Here is a 26,189-nt window from a genome sequence, read left to right as displayed (position 1 = left end):
TGATTACATTTAACTTGACTCAAAACAGCTGAGCAGTGCTCGGCTTGAGAACGTGTGCAAATATTTCGCGAAGGCCTTTTATTCACTTCGTACCTTTTGAAGCGTTACCGCCGCAGAAGAACGGGCACTTATATACTGACTCGCGTAATATACGTTCCCTCTTGCGGCGCCTCGTACCCATTTGAAGAGTTTTCGACTGCCTACGCGATCGCCATGTTGGAGACCCATGCTCCTTTCCTGACCGAATTCTGGTCCCATATTCTTGCTCTCGTCGTCGGTTTCGTTGTCGCTACATGCCTGAATCGAACGGGCGATGCCAGGAGACGTGATGTCGGCGATCGGGCTATGGTTAACGGTTCAGCGAGGGCTGGGAAGCCCCTCACCGTTGACTCGATGACCAGGAATGACCACGACCTCGATCAGCTAATCAAAGATCAGGTCAAACGAGAATCATGCGAACCCGACGACGCAGACGATAATACAGGTAGTATCTAGCTATGTAAAATGTTTGTGTCCGTATTGCTTGTATCTCTTTACTTTACTCGAAGTCCATTATACTTGTTGATTTTCGATAAGACGAATCTCCTAGATATAGACCTATCTAGACCTGTTCGATTTTGTGTTGTTTTTCTAATTCCGAATATCTCTGTTCATGTTGTTTCAAGCAAAGGCCTGGAACTCTATTTGACTCGTGCACTGTCATAGCAATGTACTTTGCTTGTTGCAAAACGCATTGAATCATCTTTTCATATTTTGGAAGTCCTCCTACATGTTGTATAAAAAGCCCGGTTTCACTGCGATGCCCCCCCCCCCCAAAAAAAAAGTGTATTACGCTGAGCAGATATCATGCTTGACAACCAGACAGAGGCTTGCCTGATGTAGCAGCAACTGTTCAACTTGACTTATAGAACAGACCAGAGTACTACATAGTACAACTGTATATTCATATTTAATGCATTCCCTCGTAAGAAAACACTGTACGATGGCAACTAGAAAGTTGTTTCCCGAGGCTTTATACGACTAAATTAAATGTAAACAAAGTGCAGTCAAAGTGTTGAAATTCATTGGGTATGTACAGGTGGTTTCAATAGCCTGTGACCGGTTCATTGGAGGAAAACTACCCGTACATTTGAAAACATTACTTAACCGGTGTATTCGGGTGTGTACAGTCTAGTAACGGAGGAGTACTGCGCAAGACTTCCTATGTCCTCCCCCCCACCCCGCCCCCTTCACACCCCACCACTTGCTAAAATGTGTGTGAGTGCGTGTATTTGTGCTAACAAGTAAGGTAATGTGAAGCGGTACGGCAAAATTAGTGGGGGGGGGGGGGGGGGGGGGGGAGAAGGTGTCTTACCGAGCACTGTAACGGAGTATAATTATGTACAGTACTAATATAATATCATCTTTTGCAGTGGTTGATCTTGAAGGATCGTGGATATCCTTTCGATTTTGAACAGTTTAATGGTGTAGTAACCTGTCCTGATTCTAAGAGATAACCTTGTGATAAAAATATACTTCCGTAGGCGCATTTTAAACACACACACACACACACACACACACACACACACACACACACACATACACACATACATACACACACACACACACACACACACACACACAAAGATAGATTGTAGGCCTATAAAAAGTATTGTCAAATGGCATAGTTTACAAGTGGGCCCATTCACCATCGATGACGAACGTTTACAAGGGTAAGGTTTTAAAAGGGTGCGTTTTCCTGTCTTCTCTAATGTGGCTGTACACATACTGTGCTGGGAACTATCAAGGCCCATTCGATGCTCTCACTTCTTTTGTGTGTTTACTTTCTTTCAAATTGATCGATTTTGTCCATTCATAATACACACTTGCATACGCAATAATGTAAACACACCTGTGGCATGTCTGGGAAGCAATGTGGAGTAGCAACACACAGTGTCATCAGGAATGCAATCAACAAGTCACACATATTGTAAGTTCAGGTTTTGTCTCTGTTGACAATGTCAATAGTTGACAATAGCTCTCTCCGCCAGAAGGTTGAGGTGTGAGACACGAGACAATGGACCGTAACACTGGCGTATTCAATTCCAACGCACACGTTTTGTAATAAAGTTTATTCATGAGAACGAGACAGTTTGCCCGGGGTTGGTCTAAATATTCCATTTCTGTAATTCAATTCAATTTATGGACATTTCCTTTCCTACAGCCTAGTAATTAAGCTTATCATTCACCTGCTCCCTTCCATTTAGTACCTTAGGCGGGAATCTGCTCAGTTGTTGCTAGGTAGGGCAAGCCTCCAGCAAGCTTTGTGCCACTGGTTAAGAACAACTTTTGTGAATAAAGTATGAATACAATTTGGATATATTACAGAACCGACCAATTAACAACAACTAATGCATGCATGCAAACTTGAATCCAGGTTTTCTTTTGCTTGACTTTCAATTATTCAAGGCCGTTGCTGTTCATAGTACATTGTATGTTGTATGACCCTTTTACATCCTGCACACACCCCAAAAGTGCCGTGGTTGGATGATATAACTAAATTGCCCCCGTAGCAAAGCACATTCAATGAACCTCCAATCTGATATGCTGCGTCTCCTGCACTTTACAAGCGTGAAGGTTTATCAATCGACCCACCCCATCACCACCAACCCTAGAAATACCGGCAGTTAACAGGAGTTCATGGAGACAACACTTTTCTTTACTATATAATAAAGTCGTATTTTCAATGCACAAAATAGCCCTCCTAAACCCATTTACTACAAACAGCCCTAGCGTCCATTGGAGCAACGTAGAGGTATTGCATGCTTGTACATTATACTGCTATATGGTGGCGTTTAATTACGTCAGCTACGTAGGCCCTACAACGAAATTAACTCAACGATAAGAGAGCATCTGTGTAACACTCTAGGAAGGCTGTGTTAGTTATTCGATGATGCTGTTTTCAACTAAAGATCAATTTGCTATTTTTAATGCAATCAATTTTTATAAGGCTCGTGACTTGTGGCACATTAGATTTGTTTAAGGCACAATTTATAGTTATTAGATTCACGATACATACTTTATAACCAGTCATGACACATCGTTTTTCTATGAGTAGACCTTGCACTATCAATTCAAATAACAGAACCAGCCGTTATTCCCTGCATAATGTTATCCGCGTGGATCAAGAACTGTCGATATACATTGCACATCTGAAATAACGCTATATTTCCGTTTCTAGATACTAAATGATCGAATAAACAGAACCAGCCGTTATTCCCTGCATAATGTTATCCGCGTGGATCAAGAACTGTCGATATACATTGCACATCTGAAATGACGCCATATTTCCGTTTGTAGATACTAAATGATCGCACATGTTGAACAATAATTTTACAGCTTACAATATATTTTAAAGGTTCAAAGCCTTAATATCTTAGATAAATCAGGTAAAGGGATGTGGCCGTAATTAGGGTATAATAATTTCCTTTTGCAGTGTATTTGGTGAACATGGGAAGCAATAATATTGGAAAATATGCAAAAATACGAAAAGATAATGTAGTTGGTTTATTCTAGTCAGCCCAGAATATCCATGCACAGCAGACCGAGAGATAAAGTTAAACATGAGAGTCAATTTTCACAAAGATGATTTACACACCCTTATACAATCAAAACTCAAATAAGAATGGCAATTCCCTCTGTCGTTCCTTTACGGTCGTTTGAGTCGGTCATCATCTCGTGCTGTCAAAATATGGGGCTGAATCTTTATGCCATCAGATTGATAAGGAAAAAGAAATGTTTACTTGGGTCTGTATAGATACCATCAGTGATGATCCTTGCTCGAAGCGGGCGTTCTCTGTATGAACCAGTGGTTATCGGTCTGCCTTTCCACTTGATTCCGCTCATCATAAGGTGTAAAATGCTGATATTATCTTTAAGGGGGGGGGGGGGGTTGGGGCGATGAAAGACCAGCGTGTGAAGCAAAGTCCACAATTATAGTCGTCGCACATGATCCAAAGAGCAACACCAAGATAAGTCATCTATACTAGTATACTACAGTTTGGACATTACTTTGTCTGCGGGTTTAAAAGAATAAAACTTGCTACCCTGTATAATGTTAAAATTGATTGGTGGTGATTTTTTTTTTTATGTGTCGAAACATGAAATGACACCTAGCCACACATGTATAGGTATGTGTTTATTTCCTCTGTAATATCTATCTCCTTGTGTGTTTATACAATTATAATATATATATATATATATATATATATATATATATATATATATATGTTGATAAGGTAGTCCACGTGTTGGCAAGATAAAAAGATAAGTAACAAAGCTGCAACAAAGTTCATGCTGTATTCACCAACGGTTTATTTCTTCACACAAATTTTCGGGCGTCTCGCCGCCCTTTCTCAAGTGTTGATACTGAGAGAACAATAACAAAATTAAGCCATAACAATATATTGCAACCGTGTTACTAAGGATGCGCGCTTTAACGCATCCATGCTAGGCATCCTAACACCCAGCGCGCATCCTGGCAACAGTACAATGTTACGTCATAATGAAATTACAATGAGTATAAAGCATACATGAAAAAACTTGGCACGACTGATACAGAAGTAATTCCTCTGAATACGCAGCTGCGGTGGTAATGTAAAAGCAGTGCATTATTTCTTTCAAAATTCAACATACACATAAATTAACTTTAATTCTAGTGTATAGATAATCTTTACATAATCTGAAATTATCATGATCAATATAAACATTCGATATTTTTAAAAATCAAACTGAATCGTCACACTGATGGTTATGCAAAATATGTGCAAGCAGTTTACCATTCCTTTCAAACTTCAGCATACACATACATTAACTTCCAAATTCTGGTGAGTAGATAGTCTTTAAATAATCTGAGACTATAGCATGAATATGAAATACGTGAAAAATCATATTTTTCTTCTTTTGATTAAATAGATACGTCACAATACGTCTCGGAGTGGAAAAAAGACTGGTTCCAAGAAATGGTTAAAAGGAGCGTCAGCATTATATCACTCAAGCAATATAATGATAAGATCTATTGCAGCGGGGTAAACGGGAGAACATACAACAATAAGCGGCGCACCTACTTGTAAAAAGTGTAGTTCGTGGGCCATGATAGATCTATGTTCATGCCCTGTCCCTGGAAGCTTCGTGTGCGGATGATTGTTTTTAGTTCTTTCACGTGTCTTTCTTCAAATGCTTCCATGTCCTTGTATAAAATGCAACATTGCAGATCTGTTAGTGTGTGATTTGGTTTGTTGAAGTGTTGTGCGACTGGATGTTGTGTTTGACTTCTAATGATTGTGCTTTTGTGATTGTTGAAACGTTGTCTAAAATTTGTTGTTTCTCCGATGTAGACAGCCAGGGGACATTGCTTGCATGTAAGGCTGTATACTACATTCTTGCTGTTGCAGTCCCCTGACGTCGGATGGAGGGTGTGGCCGGAGCCAAGTGTGATATCTGTATCTGTGATTAGGTGAGCGCATATTTGACATCGTTTGTTTCCACATTTATGATTTCCAGTAGGATTGATTGTTCTGTTGACTCGAGATCGTGTAAGCAAACTCTTCAGGTTGCGTGGCTGTCGTTGTGCATGTAAGGGACGTGCTGTTAACTCGGGAGCTACCGATTGGACTTGTTTGAGAGTAGGCCATTCTTTCCATTCGTTGCAGCGGGGTACCCGTTAGACATTGTGCAAGCAGGTAGGGACCGCGCGATAGCAAAAAGACGCTCATCCTTACTACATCATGATAATCTGAAACCCAAAGACTCACACACACGCAAAGTCTTTGTAACAACATATCATCCCACATCACAACAGTTCATGAAGGAAGTGAGGAAAGAATGGCCTACTCTCAAACAAGTCCAATCGGTAGCTCCCGAGTTAACAGCACGTCCCTTACATGCACAACGACAGCCACGCAACCTGAAGAGTTTGCTTACACGATCTCGAGTCAACAGAACAATCAATCCTACTGGAAATCATAAATGTGGAAACAAACGATGTCAAATATGCGCTCACCTAATCACAGATACAGATATCACACTTGGCTCCGGCCACACCCTCCATCCGACGTCAGGGGACTGCAACAGCAAGAATGTAGTATACAGCCTTACATGCAAGCAATGTCCCCTGGCTGTCTACATCGGAGAAACAACAAATTTTAGACAACGTTTCAACAATCACAAAAGCACAATCATTAGAAGTCAAACACAACATCCAGTCGCACAACACTTCAACAAACCAAATCACACACTAACAGATCTGCAATGTTGCATTTTATACAAGGACATGGAAGCATTTGAAGAAAGACACGTGAAAGAACTAAAAACAATCATCCGCACACGAAGCTTCCAGGGACAGGGCATAAACATAGATCTATCATGGCTCACGAACTACACTTTTTACAAGTAGGTGCGCCGCTTATTGTTGTATGTTCTCCCGTTTACCCCGCTGCAATAGATCTTATCATTATATTGCTTGAGTGATATAATGCTGACGCTCCTTTTAACCATTTCTTGGAACCAGTCTTTTTTCCACTCCGAGACGTATTGTGACGTATCTATTTAATCAAAAGAAGAAAAATATGATTTTTCACGTATTTCATATTCATGCTATAGTCTCAGATTATTTAAAGACTATCTACTCACCAGAATTTGGAAGTTAATGTATGTGTATGCTGAAGTTTGAAAGGAATGGTAAACTGCTTGCACATATTTTGCATAACCATCAGTGTGACGATTCAGTTTGATTTTTAAAAATATCGAATGTTTATATTGATCATGATAATTTCAGATTATGTAAAGATTATCTATACACTAGAATTAAAGTTAATTTATGTGTATGTTGAATTTTGAAAGAAATAATGCACTGCTTTTACATTACCACCGCAGCTGCGTATTCAGAGGAATTACTTCTGTATCAGTCGTGCCAAGTTTTTTCATGTATGCTTTATACTCATTGTAATTTCATTATGACGTAACATTGTACTGTTGCCAGGATGCGCGCTGGGTGTTAGGATGCCTAGCATGGATGCGTTAAAGCGCGCATCCTTAGTAACACGGTTGCAATATATTGTTATGGCTTAATTTTGTTATTGTTCTCTCAGTATCAACACTTGAGAAAGGGTGGCGAGACGCCCGAAAATTTGTGTGAAGAAATAAACCGTTGGTGAATACAGCATGAACTTTGTTGCAGCTTTGTTACTTATATATATATATATATATATATATATATATATATATATATATATATATATATATATAATGTGTGTGTGTGTGTGTGTGTTGCGTATAACAGTGTACATCAACCATCATAGGGGGCATCTCGACATTAAGATCGGGGTGTGTTAACGTACTTTACGATGATGTTTGTAGTCCTAAGTTGATCCTTGCTTGTTATGCCAGTCAGTGCGTTGGTTCTAATTGTTACGGGTAAATGATGTACGTATCGCATTTCATTCAGGATTTAACAAAAAAAAAAAAATCTACCCGTAAGTTACGGGCCATTAATTCACATTCATTGCCAGACTCAAACGCAGTAAACATCACACTAGGAAGACAACCGAATAGCAACTTTTTGTCATAACGTGATTGCCTACAGTGCATGATCAAAAAATAGATATTCTTTGCGGCCCAAACGTCAAGAGTTTCTATTCGACAGTAAACAAAAGCCTCTAATCGCTCCACTCACTTCAGTGCACGCAGATACCATTGATGGCACAATGGAATATCTTTCTGAGTTCATCGAAAAGTTTATTCACTAGATATTAGAGCTGTAGATAACGTTAGCTTATGTCAATAGCCCTGTTAATGGAGTAATAAACCAGTTCGGTGTTGCAGTTTGCGCAGGGGGGGGGGGGAACCCGTCATTTTTATACCAACAGGCTTATGTTGGTGTATAAATACACTCAGAAAAGCATATTCGATATGATGATTGTTTATATAATCCCTTTAAATGGTGCTTGCCAGTACTTCTACCTGATAGCAAGCCCGATATTTGGCAATTATTATTATTATTTTTTTTTACAAAGTTTATCTATGCATTCTTCAAGCAAAACAATGAACTGGATTTTCCCCCAAGTGTTGTTTCTGGCCACTTGGTCAACGCAGGTTCATTCATTGTTTGAACATGAATTCCATAATGTTCACGTCGGGCAAGCTTATGCACCGTATTGTTTTGAAAATGAGTGAAGTGCCTAACCAACCAAGTTTTCTTTTTTTTAACGTTCCTTTTTAAAAAGAAGGTCATTTGTAACAACATGTAGATGAGCGAACTCCGAACTGGTTTATTGCAGCAGGGTGAACTATTGAAAAAGTCCAAGGCAAGTGTAGCCTTTTGCCAAGGCCTTCTCGCTGTATGGTTGTTATCGAATGGGGGCAAACGAAGCGAGCTCTGCTTAGTTGGACTGTCGCGCTCGGCTGGGCTCGCTTCGCTCGCCCGTTATAGCCATCATGCAGCGAGAGGGCCTTGACAAAAGGTTAAAGCAAGTGCAGAGCAGACGCCAAATAAATGTAAATAACAACAACAGACGACAGTTGTTGCCTTTAGTCCATAAGCTATTTTTACAGGCCTACCCGCATGTCTCTGCACGCTTACGTAAGGATCAGTCGCATCCTGGACAACTTCCAACTCCACAATCGCAACTACTCTAAAACATTAATAACTTTTGATGTTTGTGTTTGTGCGCGCGTGTCTGTATTAACAATAAAGTGCCGATCATCGGTGGCGCCGTGGCTTTCCGCAGCAAGACGAATAATCTTCGAAAGAGTGTATGGGGTACAAATGCCGATGGTAAGGTAAAGCCATAGTTAATAAACTGCATTAATGTACTAGCTATCCCTTGAAGGCATTTTAGAGTGACAGTTAGAGTGCTGATAACGGTATAGTTGAAATTGCGATTGAGCTTAAAAAACCTGTTTGTAGCGCTGTGTTGAAGACTATGGGTACTCGCAATAAATTATGATTATTCATCATGACATCTTTCCGGGATGGGCATGCATTGATTTATGACATTTTAAAATCTTTCCTTTTTCTTTTAATTTTCTGCTCTTCATGAAACTTTAATGTTCGTTTGATTACATTCTGCTCCTTGTAACAACTGTGACATCACTTTGACAATGCCAGAAAACATAATTTGATAAAATATGTGACATGCATTTATATCAAGCTTTCGTGAGACGTTGCTATATTAGCAATGTCAGAAGTAAAGCATGCGATTGAATGGGATATAATGTAAAATATAGTTGACAACGTTATAAGGAGACACAAATTATCTCCCTATAACAGAAGATGTTGTGTCTCCCAAGAGTAATTATGAGCATGATATAAGCTGGATCCGTAGTTTTATATTTATTATAACATTTTTTGTTCGTTTTGCAGAGGATGCGCTCCAACTGGACTGGGAGAACCGGGCGTCATCCGGGAGACACATCCCGTATTCTTTGGAGCGGTTCGCCGAGGAGGAAATGGTCCGGAGGTCCCAGGAATTCTACCGCGAGATGAACCGGAGGCGGTCGGTCAGGTTCTTCTCGCAGGATCCCGTGCCCGAAGCGGTCGTCGAAAATCTCATCAAGACGGCGGGTTAGTTCTCAAGTAATCGATCGTCCGTGTCATCGGCCTGTCATGTTCGTCAGCATCGACACTTTGACATTCCTCAACTTCATCGTAGCTTTCGTCTAACCTCTTTTATAAAATGGGCTTTAGAATCTCTGCAGTCTGATTGGTCGATTATCATGCATTGATTTTTACTGATCCACACTGAGCCATGCGTCTGGTAAATTTCGAATGCATGGCCACGCGTCCTGTAAAATTCGAACGCATGGCTCAAACCTTGCAGACCTTTAGTGTTGTGGGTGTACCGGACGCACGGTGGGGAGAAAAACAACAAATTAATTTCGTGAATTTACGGGCCTATTTTTCTTTTTAATAAAACGAATGATGCCCAGGCCTATTTCGTGAATCAGTGAGAATTGGATGTTGTCGTTTAACTTTTGAAATAGTCGAAAACCCACAAGCGCAGTGGGTACAATATTCTCACCGATCCAGTCTGTCCTGTGCATCATTAATGTATATTAACGATGGTCACACTGATTCAGACTTTTGACCAGACGAGAAACACTTTGAAAATAACATTTTTACGTTACTCTTTGCGAGCTCTTTATTCTATTCCTCCTTTACCATTCATCCACTTCCAGTGGATTATGTTCTATCTATTTCTTTATTTCTTCTTCTTTTTATTTTCTTTCTTCCCCTCTTGTTATGATTACAACACTATAACAACCAATGAAAGTGTCCTATCATCATGATCATTATCGAAACTGTCATAATCATTCTTTTAAGAGTTGGTGTCACTATGGTATCAGTATTCGTTCCCAAAAATATGCATGTCCGTACTGATATGATGACTGATGGTGCTTCAGCTAAATCATTATTTTATCTCTGTATTTGCCATGAAGCTCCTTGGTTCTACGAAGGGGCATTATCGCAACTATTATCATCATTCTCTGAAGCGTTTGTTTCACTTCTGATATCGATACTTGTTGTATAATAGGTATAGTTTGCCTAATTTCCCCCAGAAATATATATGCACGCCCGTAATATTAGTGCTTCAGCTAATCCATTCATTCCCGTAATTGTCATGAAGCTGCATGGTGTTAATACGAAGATAACTTGGTGTCGAGAAAGAGGAATACCGTCCGATGCGAGAGAATGATGAGGTTCTCGTAGTATTCAATATCATTCTCTTCAACTCTGGTCAATAGCCTACACTGCAAAAATTCCGGTGTTAAATAGTGAACACCGAGCTGGTGTTAAATTTTCGGTGCTCATTTATGGTGTTAAATTAACACCTCCGGGTGTCATTTCCAAATTTTAAACTGTTTTTTGAAGAGTTTCTTAGTAATTGCACTTTTTGTTCATTTTTAATTTAAACAAGACGATCAAGAATTTTACATTAAAATACTAGATTTTTGAAAAAATGTGAAAATAAATTTACACCAAAGTAACACCAGCTGGTGTGGTCTCTTATTGAAGCTGGACGGGTGTTCAACCATTGATATTAACACCAACAAATATCAAATCAACACCATGCGGTGTCATTTTTGAATTAACACCAGTACAGTGTCAAAATAACACCAGGTACGGTGTCAAATTAACACCACGAAGTGTCAGGTGAACACTTTTCAACACCATCACAGTGCATTTTCAACACCTGTGGGTGTGGTCCTTTATTGAAGTTTGATCGGTGTCAGATTTAACACCCGTAGTGTTAAATCTAACATCTAACCGATGTTTTTACGCAGTGTATATATCATTTATTTATTTGTTCACAATATTATAAAGTATATAAGTTTAAGGCGAAGAGTAATATACAGGAACTGCTCCATTAGGTCGACATCAAGCAAAATGAACCTGACCACCTTATTAGCATTTTCTTCAAATAGTGTAGATAACTACAATTTCGACACTTCGATACACTCAAACAGAGGTTTAATCTTCACCCGTTGTATCCAATGAACCTTTTTCCTATCATTATAGGAACAGGACCAAGCGGGGCACACACCGAGCCATGGACATTCGTAGCAGTCAAGGACCCGGAAGTTAAAAAGCACATCCGTGAAATCATAGAAGCCGAGGAGAAGGTCAACTACGAGAAGAGGATGGGCAAGACGTGGGTGGACGACCTCAAGGTGGTGGGAACCACCTGGCGGAAACCCTACCTAGAGACGGCGCCCTACCTCATCATCGTCTTCAAACAGGTTGCTACATAATAGGAAAATGACAAACAGTCGTAGTGCAGTGCATTGTTATGATAATTGACCATTCTTGGTAAATAAACTAAATGCTGGTTAGATTAGTTATCACAATGACCGATATGTATATTGCAGTGTGTTTCATTTACAATTGTCTTCTCACCATACTAATGTTCATCATTTTGAATGTAGAAAAAAGTTTCTTTAATGCAATGGTACAGTATCCTGGAAGTACCATCATGGTGGAAACTACTGGACCTGTCAGTAGTGTCTATCTTAGATGACGCGAAGATCTTCCTCCTCCCCCTTCCCCCAAGACTTTCTTTATGGCATTCATTTTGCCAGACTTACAAGATAATCTTCCGAGCAACCAAATAATAACTGAAAATTTGGTTGATACGTGACAGAGCCTTCTATTACACGTGAATGTGCATTGCGCCATCTATTGAATAAATTGAGACAGTTGAGCGAGCACTGAGTTGGAAAATGAATCTTGCTGTCGCAGTCGCAGCGACTTGAAAACGGCTGACGCCTTGCATGTTCGTTATCAGTAATATTATCAATATTATTGTTATCATTATTATTATTATTATTATTATTATTATTATTATTATTATTATTATTATTATTATTATCATTATTATTATTTATTATTATTATTATTATTATTTTATTATTATTATTATTATTATTATTATTATTATTATTATTATTATTATTATTATTATTTTCAGCAGCAGCAGCATTACATTAATATCACCATCATCACTACGATCATTATTTCGATTATTACAATGATTATTATAATGTTATTATCATTGATACTATCATTATTATCATCATTGTAGTCGATATCATTAAAATCGCTATTCCCTAAATATCTGCAAAAACATCTCTACCTATCTTTTGTTTTATTGCCAGACCTATGGTCAGCGGCCTGACGGCAGGAGACAGACACACTATTACCACGAGATAAGTACCTCAATCTCCGTGGGTCTTCTCCTGGCAGCTATACAGGTATATACTAATTCCTCTTGCTCTACCAGAGGGGTGTTTCATAAAGCTGTTCTTAAAGTTACGAACAACTTATGAGCGACTGGTGATCAGTTGTGATGTGCTAGACTTATCAGAAGTTCAATAATTCAGCACAACATAACTGATCACCAGTCGCTCGTAACTTTAAGAACAGCTTCATGAAACACCCTCAGTACTTCATATCCACAATATACAAAATGTATACATATATATATATGTATGTATGTACATATGTATGTATGTATATATATATATATATATGTATATACACACACAAATTGTGACAATAAAGACAAGATGTCGTACGATGCCAGCTGGGTCTACAGTACGAGCTTCCGACCTTTATTATCTCTTTATCCAAACATGGATGGACTAGAAGTCTTGACCACGATTTTATAGTCATGTCCATTTTTTTTAATGTTACTAACGGGCCTTATACGTTATAAAGGAAACTCCAACACTTGTTCAATGTATTCAGATTTTTTTGAAATACTCTACATCTGGGAAGGATGAACATGTTGTAACTTGATTTTGATTTGGATAGATTGGGATTTAATAGCAAAAGCAAGATATGAAATTTGCGTAAATGTAACGTTACTAGCCACGGAATTGCCCATGTCCATTATTATTATTATCATTACTATCATCATCATCATTATTATCATAATTATCATTTTTTTTATCATTACCATGAATGCCAATAGCATTCTTACCAATACTATAAGTACATCTATATTTCATAATAATTGAATAAAAAAAAAAATCGGACAGTCCGCAAATCATGATATCAGCAATGTATTATGATTGGTCATTCCTGCCGAGGAAACTAGAAACTGGTGGTAAATTTTTGGTGGTTTTTTTTTCCCATATTTTCAGAAAATGTGCAGGTTTTATTCCCGACGAGTTTAAGATATGACTTCATATAACTTTTTACATATATGTGGAATAAATTACGTCTACAGATATGAAGTTTGAGGCACGAGATGAAAAGAAAAAGCACCTCGGCTCGCGGGCTAAAACAAGTGCGGTCTATATAACTTTACATGCACAATGTTTGTATTTTGATGCCTCCTGTCACCCCACCCCACCCCCAGAACGCCGGTCTCGTGACTCTGACGAGCACGCCAATGAACGCAGGACCGAAGCTCCGAACCCTACTAGACCGTCCAGCCAACGAGAAGGTGCTGCTTCTTCTGCCGCTGGGTTTCCCGGCCGACGAGGCCACCGTCCCGGACTTCAAGCGGAAGCCGCTGGACCAAATACTCATGGTCAAATAGACCGACCAAACTTTGATAGTCTGTTGGTTTCTTATGACAGCGGCATGTCAGTAGAGCGAACTGTGTTTGATGGTGGGGTACAGAGCTGCGTGTAAATTTGTTGTGCTGAAATAACTATGTTTAGTATTACGGGACACTATGTCTACTCTGACGACAGTGATGTACTGTATATACATATATTAGCTCGTGTACTGCTCGAGTTAAAGAAAAGCACATTATGTACGTGTGTGTGTATGCTTGTGTTTCATGTGAATTAGGTGGTATAGTAACTTTGGCTTTGGAAACACTGAATGTCCATAGCAAGATCGACTGCTTTAGATCACCCTCCCCCCCCCCCCCCCCCCCCCTCATCTCCCCGCCTAGGGACTGATGATAACTGTCTAGCCTTGCGTTGCCTATAAAAGCACTTCGGGACATGTGCGCTGCTGCTGGCGGACTTGAACTACGTACCTCTTGATTGAAGGTCTATTGGCCTGTCCACTGAACCACGACTTTTCAGTAGCAGAAACTGTTAGAATGGTACATTCTTCAATCGAAAGCTTATTTAGGGTTTGCTAATAAAAATATATCGAATTCTGTCAAAAGCTGTTGATAAAATTGAGTCGGACAAGATATCAATAAAATTGTGTGTTGAAGTCAACGCTTTCACGAAAGGATTTAGAAATCGAATGTCTGTATAGTTTAATGTGTAACAAGGTGTAAATGCTAGCTTTTTTATATAGTAAGAAATAAGAACGTAAGAAGTAATGATTTTTATTCATGAGCTTCGATGTATATATTACCAAGTTGATAGGATTAAAACGATATGTTTTTTAAGCGCTGTTTAATAATTATGTTTAAACTGAGTTCATTGCAATTAATCTGGTATATTGTGAAAAAAATGCTGAAAGTCTTTGACTGCCAGTATCGTGACAGTACCTTGTCAATTTGTCACTTGCTTCTATTTGTTACTATACCATCGAAAATTGAGATCAACATACAGGGTTCAATGCGTTATGTAACGGGATCCGTCTACATGCAGTCATTAGTCAGAGTCCTTTATACAACACCTCAGAATGATGTCGAATTGTGATTGGCCAAGAACATGTCACATGACATTCAATAGAAAATACCTATCAAACTCATTGAGAGTGACAGCCATACAATAGGCCCCTGGCATGGGCCTATTGCACGGCTCGAAGGTACTATAGCACGGCTTCGCGGGGGGCTACTAATGCATGGCCGCTCACAGCTAGAGTTCTGTGGCTCACACCCGTAGCAAAGCGCCAGCAAACTACATTGTACGTGCTGGCCGGCTGCGCTGCGCTGCCGGTAGTCTCACAGACCAGGCGCGGCGGAGTACTGCAACGTTAACGTGTACGTGTGTACGCGCAGCTACTTTACCTAGCTAGTTGCATGTATCGCGCGGCCTTTTATACCTACTGCTAAGCTGTGTTTTTACTTTTGACTCTGATCTGCTACGTGGACCACAGTGATCCCAAAATCAAGACTTCATTTCAAGTTGAGAAACCGTAATTTGATTATTTTTCTGTGTTTTTATACAAAATCATTTTCGGAAATAGACAAAGTCTAGACCTACTATAGATCTACCGACATCTCAGATCGGCCTAACAGTCAGGCCTAACTCGATCTAACGTTAGCGTAGAATGGGTATAGACCCTGCGGAGTTTGTGATTCCTGTGACTGTGTGGTCGAATCATGACGAGTGTTTGAAAGCAGTACACAGGGTGGTTTACAATTCTCTGCCTAATTGTTACATTTATTTTTGGGCCTTCCTGAGTTGGCGGTCACTAATTTAGTATTGTGATTGTGGACAAGGTGTTGTATAAAACGAATAATTTATGATTTTGTTCGTGCATTGGGGCACGTAATACCGCACTCGGCGTGAGATTCGCCACTGGTCTATTCAACGCGGCGCTACGCGCCTTGTTGAATAGACCAGTGGCTTATCTCGCGCCTCGTGCGATATTCGTGCCCTATGCACTCACAACTCATAAATTATTCGTATACTATTTATATGCGCAGACCTAAGAGTCACAGATACGCGCCATGCCGCATCATGGTGACCCTGAGGGATGGCCACGTGTGTGCGTCGAGCTCCTTCAACTTTTTTTTTGTTGTAAAGAGAAACCAGTTCGCGCAGTTTTACACTATGCCACCTCATTTGCGTTTTGATTGTAAACCTGGTTGAATATGATACTCTATCAATTCGATTCTGATGTGAGAAGGGATTCTACAGCTGTAATTATCGAAATACTTTCAGAATTTACATTAACAAAGAACAGATTTCATTAATCAGAAGTAATCGTTCAAGATAATAAATTTCTGTGCCAGCGTAAGAAAATTATTTTCGCAATCCCTCAAAAAAAAAATGTTATCGTTTAATGTGAAATTGATAAAGGCTATATACAAGTCTGGGTCATCTCTGATTGGAATGGGCATGAAGGCGGAGCCCATGTAGGGGATAATTGTAGCCCCGTCAAAAGACGAATGATCGTTACTGTTTTGTGTTCTTGCTTGTAAAATTATCCACAGCAAGTACAATCAATTTGTATCGTTTACGAATAAGTAGATATCTTTATTTGAATATTCGGCTGAAAGAATTGTCCTTACAATACAAGTATACGTCCGGTATTTGGTAACATCTAACTGACACCGTCCATGTGCTTTCATATGTGTGTGTCATTGAATAAAATTTCCAAAAGCTCATGCTCACAGCTGGTAATAAATTTGTGCTGCTTAGATTACAAATAATTCACTGAGCGATTCATTTTCCTTGGTATTGATTCTTTTTGCATTGCACATGATATGTTGTATGATCTTCTACTATTTGAAGCATGTGCAGTTTGACAGACGTAAGAGAATAATGAAAATTTGTGTGAAATCGGTTCACAGAAAATGACCGCGTTGTGTGACGTCATGCAGTCTGGAGTTTGAATGAAATGAGAAATATGAAGTCCTGTGAAAAGCAACCGTTTTGCCTATATGTAAGGTTGAATTTGTTGGATAGGTTTTATTTCTGTATTTTTCAACATTTCAGAACAAAATAACATCATTGGTAATCATTTTTCAACATAACTGACAACAGGGCGCAATGTTAAAAGAACTTGCGAATTTGTTATCAACTAAGACTAATCAATGTGAAATAATAGGAATATTGACGAAGGGAAAAACAGCAGACCTAACATCGTAAGCCTATATGCTTGAAATAATGCTGGCTTGGGAATGGGGTGTTGAAAGGAGGGGAAAGGAGAAACGAAAGTGGAAAATATTATGTGGGTAATTGTGCAAAGTGCATCGTGCAGTGTCTGAATGTGATTGGGCCCCTCAATAGTACTTAACTATTCAAAAATTTTGTATCATTATTTGTTAAATCTATACTGATTAGAAATAACATTTCGGTATAATCACTGAAAGAGAATGAAATATTTCATATCCAAATTCTTGTGTCATACATTATCAATGTATAGTATGTATAGGCCTATGTAATATTTAGACAGAAAATATTTGTTAGTAATTGCCTTGAAAGAGTGTCCATTGAAGAAGAAACACTCATTTAACTGTAGGTTTAGTTCTCAATAAGAGTTTTCCATCATTTAGATATTCTCAAATCACATCACAATCCAGCATTCATTGATTCTTGAAAATCAGGGGCTTGAAAGGAAGTAAATCACACGCTTTTTCTCTCTTTCTTTTTTTTTTTTTAATATGCTCCTCGTTGCCACAACAGATAAGGACATGGCATGATTATTTCATTCCAATTCAGTGAATATGCTAAAACAGCGAAACACTTGGAATGTGTAAACTAAAATAATACATTATATGATACACACAGGATGCGATGACGTTAGTGAACACAGAGTGGTAAGATTATTGTAGCCTCTGCACATTATGTAGGTGTGTCAAATATATAGCGACACTACACGTCACTGGAAGGTGCGGAGGTTTGAGAATGTGTACTCCCCCAGCTTTCCGGTAGGGTGTCTCATCCCGTGTCCGCTGGACGACATGTCCTGCAGACTTCGGGGGTTTTGGTTAATTTTTTAATTTTTTTTTTTTTTTTGCGATTAAAATTAATGTGTAGTAGTACGGAACATATATAGTGGTCAGCAAGAAGAACGTTTCCCTACAGGTAGAATGAAGTTTAAAGAATACAGTTGGAACATGCCTTTAAAGAGACACTCGGATTTTTTTATGACTATCTTAAATGTAAGGCAGTTCGCGGTTCCACTTTGCGCATGAGCAGATAAAGGTCACTAATTTGTACCAGCAGGCGTGATTGTTCTTAAATTTACCAAGATAAGCATCTATGATAAGATGATTCATGACAGTAATAAATGGTGCTTATCAGCGCATCAAGCTGACAGCAAGCCTGGTATTTGGCAATATGAAGAAAGAAAAGTTTATTTATACAACATGTACAATCAATGCAAAGGATGCTTCTCGCAGTGGTATTGACGGACCATTCTGGTCACCTGGTTGACGCAAGTTCAATTTGCGTTTGAGCATGATTGATAAAAAAAGTCATACATTGTTAAGTCGGGCAAGCTTATACATGGTTTGAAAACGAGTGAAGTACTTAACCAACTGAGAAAAAAATAAAGGTCAAATAGGTTTTGGACAAACATGAGCAAACTCCGAACTGGCATAGTCCTCGTCAAGGCCTTACTTAAAATGATTATGACTAACTGGTCTTTCCGGACCGATCAATATCAGTCAATCTAACATGTTCTTTGCAGCAACGTACGGTTATAACAACATCCACTACTCAAACGTTAATCGAAACTTTTATAGTATTGCGGGGGATTGATTGTGCAAACTCATCGAAAAGTGAAATTCAATACTGGTTGCCAATAATATGTGCCATTGCCGTCGACTCTATAAAAGCAATATTGCAAGAGATGAAATTCGAGTGGCTCATCCTTCCACCTAGCAGGGCCTACCCGGTGTGAGGGTCGGGGGGGGGGGGAGGGGTGTGATTCTTGGTTGTCTAAACAACATGACAGACTCAAATTATTCAATTTTCTTATTCGTATCGCAACATTTTGTAAGCGCTAACACTATTATTCATCAGCTCCCTCTATTTCGACGCTGGCCGGGCTATTCGAGAGCGGGACACATCGGCGCCTGTTTCTAAAGCCAGCTTAATAATCGTCAGGAAATCTTTTCACTTTTGCACATCCCCCCCCCCCCCCCAAAAAAAAAGAGGTATCAATGAGTCCATTTGATGTACATGTTTTGAGAGAGATAGGGAAAAGGAGGGAGAGAAAAAGCAAAGAAAAATACCAGGTAATTTTTAAATGGGTACATTGCAAAGATGATTCATCAAATCCAAGCCCACCTCCCCCCCCCCCCCAAGAAAAATAAATAAAATACATTGAATAGTGTAGCTTTCTGAGTATGTTTTTGAAATGATGAGAAAGCGCTGGGGGAAAGAAGCATCGAAGGACTTTCACACCTTGCAGTCATTGATAGGGAATGGATAGCTGAATTAATGCCTGCCTTGCTGCACCATCTTAACTGGTTCGGAACCAGGAGCGTGAAGGGGGTGTGGGATCACCCCCGAGGGTAAAGGTAACAGTCAGAGCTATGTAATCCTTAACGTTCTTCGATGATATAGGTGGGGCTATTTGGATCTCATTTCGTTTCCTCTGATGTCAAAGAGATACAATTAAGCTATGTATACCCAGTCCTGACAGTTTTTTTTCCATCCCTCATAAGTTCCTTTTTCCGGGCAATCTTCTGCATTATGTATGGCTCAAAGCCTTAATCTGAAATTAAGCAGATGCCTGTAACGGAGCAAGTCTCTTTTCATTCCTGTTCCTCCTCTTTCTTCATCTTCTTCTTATTCTTTAGAATCCTAATGGGAGACGTTCGTTTCGTCTGGCAGTTTGACGAGTTGACAATAAAATAAATGATAGCTAGAATGGCATCACGTATTATAGGCCTACAGGCTCTGATCGGTTTTAATTCCTTGAGCGACCGCTGTCACAATGTTATTTACATTGTATCACTTTCCCTCTAATGACTCTGTCTGTTAGCGTCTCCAAGTTTCACGCCTCCCCGTCCAGTTCTGATGGAAGTCGTTTATAAAACGGTAGACGGAATCCTCTGCTCACCTTCCTGTCAACCAGTTTAGATGTGTGGCTTATTTTTTCTTGTATCATTGATGAGAAAGAAAGTTGGATTGCTGAGTTCGTTTTTATTCGGCGACTTTAATGACACCAAATTACCGGTTGACAAGAGGGATGGCCCAAAAACAACGATTATCCTTTCTCCCCATTTTGCCTGTGGTTAGCTAACCAGATAATAACTGGAGCCAAATGAAGACCCCACACCGAAGTTTTGCTCATCACAATGGCGTTGGTCAGAGGATATTGACAGGTGAAATGGGGAGTTAAGATTGACATCGCGCGAGCCTTAACTCCGGGGGCCCCAGGAGGAGCTGATGACAAAGGGCCGGTCGAAGAAGATAGCATCATTCTTTAACGGCATCACCTCCCAATTGCCCTGCCCCCAAATGATTGTGCCGTCTCCACTTTCTTAGGCAGTGTAATTCCTTTCCTGGCCTTTCTCCCTCCTACGATTTTTCGTTTTCTATAGGAGACTAAACATAGTTGATTTCTTCCCCCTCCCCTCAAAACCAAAGCCATGCCTTTGCTCCAAGCTGCAAATCGATTACGTATTGTTAACTCCGAACGGGGAGGTGTATTTAAGCGAGGTCCAGGTAGCTGCATCAATGGTCCGGGTTCGGAAGGTGAATGGGCGTGGGGAGAAAAAGAAAAAAAGAACTGTGGCAAAAGGTATCGTTTGGTTATTAGCGCTGTGGCTGGATCCTATTCAGGGTCTTATGATTCGAGTATAGGCCAGGCATTATCTGTGAATTTACACACAGTGAGAGGCCCATTCAACATCCTACGTCCATCACTCCAGCTTTAATTAGCTCTTGCGCTAAATTGCTGGGGATAAAATTTGTCCATTTGCAGCCCGGCAGCCTGCCAGCTTGTAGCTGGATGAAAAGTGTTTCTTTTGAGGAGAACGTCTCCAGCGACAGTCACAGATTACGTTTGAGTGACGGGCGTGATGTCTGCCCGAGTCTATAGGAACCCAGTAGTCCATCCCAAAACATAATTGCAAGAAGCTTTCCGAAATTCCCAGACATGAGGACATTTTGAAGCAAATTATGGAAATGCCTGTGATGGCCAAAAGCGGACTCTTACAAAATCAACGAACTTTGACCCAGTCCGCAATATTAGGCCACTGAAAACAACGCCAACAAGAACAAACTGACAATCTTTACAGCTTTGGTGTCGGAATACTTTTCTTTACCCAGTTAAAATGTAAGATGTAAGCAGTTTAACAGTCACACACACACACACACACACACACACACACACACACACACACACACACACGCACACACACAAACAGTGTCTGGTTGCCATATTTGCAGGTAATCAGAGGGTAATCAAAGCTAATCGAATATTTTATGAAATTCTTGTGAAAATATAATGAAAATAAAAATGTTGTATCCATCACATGATACATATAAGCGTCGGATGATTAAATACTTAGAATCGAGAATCGGGAAAAGAGAAAATTATTCATGAGGTGAGAAGGAAAAAGAAGAGACAGAGAGAAAGAGAGGGAGAAATATTTCATTAGTCCGAGTTACATGTATACCTTTTACGTCAATTTAAATTAATCAATTCACTGACTACTGTATAATTGGAAGTGTGCGGCGTTGTAATCACAAATGTGATAACGAGAAAATCTGAAAAAAAAATACCGTCAGTGTAAGTATCGCAACTTTTCGAGAAAAGTGAAATAGTGGGGACGGTCAATGCGAAGTATACAGAAACCTTGTTCATTGACACCAGAAAAAAAAACCCAGCTCTCTCAAATGACAAATCCAGTTTGATCTGCGTGGAAAGGGTTATCTTTGAAGAGGTTATCTCACCCTCTCTAATTCATATAAATTCTACATCTATTTCGTTCTCTTGGATGCGGAATTTGTAAATAATTTATATCAGTGGCGAGACTAGACCAATCAAGAAACGGCAATCCGGAAGCGAGATGACTTAAACTCTTCAGTAAGGAGTTGATTCAGTATTTAATTTAGTATTGCAAAGTGACTTAAGCCGTGTATGATATCTAAGGCCAGTCCAAAGAGACTGCAATTCGTACTTTCAAGTACACTCAAACATCCCCCTCTAAAAGTTCAATATGTGAAAACAGAAAACACACCAAATACACAAACAAATATTGATACTTGTTCCATGAAGCACGTTCTTCTGACTTCGAACAGTGTCCAATCTGTCATGGATCTTTCTCTTTCTCTCTCTCTCTCTCTCTCAAAACAAATTTTGAAAAAAGCTTTCATAAAAATTGCAAAATATTAAACAAGTCTTTTGGGAACGCCCCTAAAAATCTGCCTTCGCGTAAGAACACGACGCAAAGGTGACGTCGCGTCAATAGAATGTGAAGGCACGCATCGTTGATTCTACAATCGTGATTGTCAGAATCAAGACTGCGTGACGTCACATCCAGAATCTTGGAACCTAGCTGTACCCTGTATACGCTGGTATATCTGCATTTCTGCATTTTCGCAGCAAGTGGTTGCATGTTTTCGTCCTCATTATAGGATATCAATTTATACGTCTGTCATTTGTGACGTTGCTAGAACCTGAAACAATCCCATGTTCATTTTCGAAAAGTTCTGTACTTGGAGCACTGTCGAAGTAAAGCAACCAACATGATTGTATTTACATACGTCCGTCAATACTCTTCTTAAGACAATCGTTCTGGGTGTGAAGTCACGGGAAGTTACGAGTTGATCGCGTGGTAATTTTGATATCCTTTTTTTCTAAGCTTTGACCTCTTTCACAGAATCACTCAAGAAGAACATATGTTTTACCGAGTGTCTATAGATAGACAGCAATGTAAGATGGGTTGAAAAAAAGTGGATAGCTCTTCCATGTCATATCTCGGCTCACGAATTGAGTCCTTCTGTGTGAGGTGATGGTTATAGTAACACTCCGATACACATTCACACACATATATGTCACACACACACACGCACACACACGCATATCCCCGCACATTCACATCCACACACATACGGACATGCCAAATCAATAAAGACCATTCAAAGGTGATTGTTTTGAGTTCCGTTTACAATTGCGGTGATTACTATATACATACAAACAAGCACAATTCCGTCGTGTGCGCAAATAATTACAGCCATCGGCTTATGTCCACTCGGTGACATATATGAAAATCAAAAAGAGATTTATAAAATTGTAACGTTTTATTTTTGGTCTGTTTCGAAAGGAAAGATATGGAACTTGAGTGTAGAAAAGAGTTTTGCTCATCAAATGTACTGCCGTCGAAGCCGAGAATGCAATGATACCAAATCGGTAAAGGGCTTTCTTTTCGTCACTGTAAAGACCCTACAGACACTGATCACGTCTATATGACACAAGTAACAGTCACTCAATTTTCTTTGTTCATCTTTTCACGAAATATTTGCCACCACAGTGATAAGCAGGAGGTATGTTTGTATATACTTTGCAACATTGAGAGTATTTCCTTTATTTTTCACGTATTATCATTTTCATAATTTTCATCATTTTGGTAAGAATGAGTATTTATTCTGCTTTTAACATTGTTAAAAAAAGAGGAAGAAAAAGTAAAAGAAGAGCGACAGAGGAGAAGAAGAAGGCCTTGATCTGTCACGACGTGACATACGTGTTGTTGAGGGAGTCGGTTCATAGGCCTATAGCTTTACAATCGTCGTGTATAGTGGGTTTCGGATCAGTTGATCTTCTCGTATTTGCAACCTCCGTAAAAAGACAGCACACACCACACGTTCATGAATGTCATGAATGTATGCATATGCCTATGCAGCATTACAGTCAAACGTCAAACATCACTAGAGACAACATCGCGCTCTTGACTTTAGAATATGAAAGAAATAATCGGGAGTCATCAAATTTGCAGAGTTGATACTGTACACTCTTTATTCGATTTTTCGGAGTATTCACATCAAGTTTCTCAAAAAGTGTTTTTGAAACAGAATGTGCACAATTCAATATTATTTTGCTTTTTTGCCTACTCATCTTTGTCTCTATAAATCAAAAACATTAAAAGTTAATCTTGAACCGTTTTGCGGCTGGAATAGTTTGGATCTAACGTATCTTTATGAAATAGATTACTGCATGACCTTCCTCAGAGACCTTAGAATATTGAACATAGCATTGACATGAAAATGATAGTAATGATTATACACTAGGAACACTATATTATTTCTTTGTCGGTCATAAAAATCATTATATAGCCTCGAGCATCGATCCCCTTGTTTTAGAACGAAATGTTGATGGGCACAAACGCCATCCACATGTAACGAGGAGATTCAAATGCGTCATACGAATAAAATATAGATATGTAATCTACATATTGATTTGATTATATCAAAACCTTGTGTGTGATCTTTGGAATGTCTGTTGGTGTTTTGCTTTATTGTCATTAAAAGAAACAACAACAAACAAACAAACAAACAAACAAACAAAACTTCATATACAGATGATCATCTATTTACATTCTATGTAAAATGCAAGTGGGTGAAGCAGAATTTTTATTTGCCTGATTTTCTCAAACAACATTCCATGAGAATTGAGGTCGTTGGTTCTGAATTTGGAATGATTCTCAGATGATAATTGCAGAAACACAATTCAAAGGGATGGTATAGTATTGGCGGAGATGAGGAATGGTTGAGACATCCAAAACAAAATAAAACAAAGCGATCCTAATAAAAGGTTTGTCCCATCTTTTATTTGGGTTGTTCTGTTTTGAATATCCAGCCATTTCAAAGCCAATTTTTCTTCAAATAAACGTTGAATCCCTCTTGGAATTTCACGCTCTTTTATATTTCATAAAAGGTTTCTCATTATCTCACCAAAATTTTTTTAGAAATCTGAAGTTAGGTCTCAACCAAAACTATATCCCTTTAAAGTAATGCTGTTTCTTTGAAGAGAGTTATCTTTGTTGTAATAATTGTCAATGATCTCTCAAGTAAAACACATCATCTATGGTGTTTCACTTCAATATTATCAAAATCAGTGCACAGTATGAAACATGATTGTAAACTGCCAGCGGAAAGGCAGAGTAGTATACCCGGCGCAAATCTGCAACAATGTGGAGTTATGTTTAAAATATTTCACTTGTGCCGGGAAATGTACACGATATCGTAAATTCCATGACATATGACCGGCTGAAGCACCAATGAAGAAGTCTACACAAAGTTATTTAGCATTTTTGTTTCGCGTTTTGATTAAGAATATCACCGGTATTCATTTTATATTCAGTAAAATGTTGCATCAGATTAATTGACCCTTGTAGTTGGAGGTGAAGAAAGTAAACTCACATATTATTTACAATATTGTGACATGAAATCGCTGAATTAAATCCTGCATATATACTATTGGTTTGGGGTAGCGAACGAACGCATATTTTCGACAGATCAATATCGCAAGACATGCAAATTTACGCAATATTCTCGGGACAGTCATACGACACAAATATCGAGTAATCTCGAATGAGATATTTTCTTTGTCCCAGTTTTTCCTCTTCTTGAACTCACGGAATGTATTGCCTCGTTTAGGTTCATGTCCTTGTATTATCGTTGCTAATGTTATGGCAGCAACTGAAGAAATAAAACAGGGTCGTAAATGATAATTTGATAGAATTTCGTCCTGAAATTTTGATTAAATCATTATTTTTGTGGATTCGTTTGTTTTTCTGTGCAAGTTCCTAATTACAGTATATAGCCCAAGCCTTTGTCAAAATCACTCCATTTCCATTGTACTCTAATAGTAGCATGTGTCATAATCAGTTCAAAGTTATGTACAGGTAGAGACATAAGAACAGAAGAGGAATGAAAATCTTTCAATCTGATTTCCCTTCCTGATGCTACTGAATGATTTCATGAAACAGGAAAATACCACACACAAAAAAATCTTTCTTGCAGCCATTCAGACATGCATCTCAGAGACTAAACAAACGCGAGTCTCCTCTTTCAACAGAAATGGCAATTGATAGTGCATG

At 39.1% G+C, this 26,189-nt stretch overlaps 1 protein-coding gene across 1 annotated transcript; it reads left to right on the top strand.

Annotated features, from left to right (window-relative positions):
• Positions 1–211: 211 nt before the first annotated feature.
• On the top strand, positions 212–14,209 carry LOC139733214 (iodotyrosine deiodinase-like). The gene is made up of 5 exons (XM_071644052.1): positions 212–484; positions 9,401–9,601; positions 11,558–11,778; positions 12,694–12,789; positions 13,902–14,209. The coding sequence occupies exons 1-5, from the start codon at positions 214–216 to the stop codon at positions 14,082–14,084; spliced, it is 972 nt and encodes a 323-aa protein (XP_071500153.1). The 5' UTR covers positions 212–213; the 3' UTR covers positions 14,085–14,209.
• Positions 14,210–26,189: the final 11,980 nt, after the last annotated feature.

The sequence above is a fragment of the Diadema antillarum genome, unplaced genomic scaffold (assembly GCF_040938485.1).
Source record: "Diadema antillarum isolate AM-2024a unplaced genomic scaffold, OU_Dant_1.0 seq00000463_RagTag, whole genome shotgun sequence".
Classification (NCBI taxonomy): Eukaryota; Metazoa; Echinodermata; class Echinoidea; order Diadematoida; family Diadematidae; genus Diadema; species Diadema antillarum.
The sequence above is the reverse complement of the archived record's forward strand: the minus strand, read 5'-3'. Positions and strand labels throughout refer to the sequence as shown.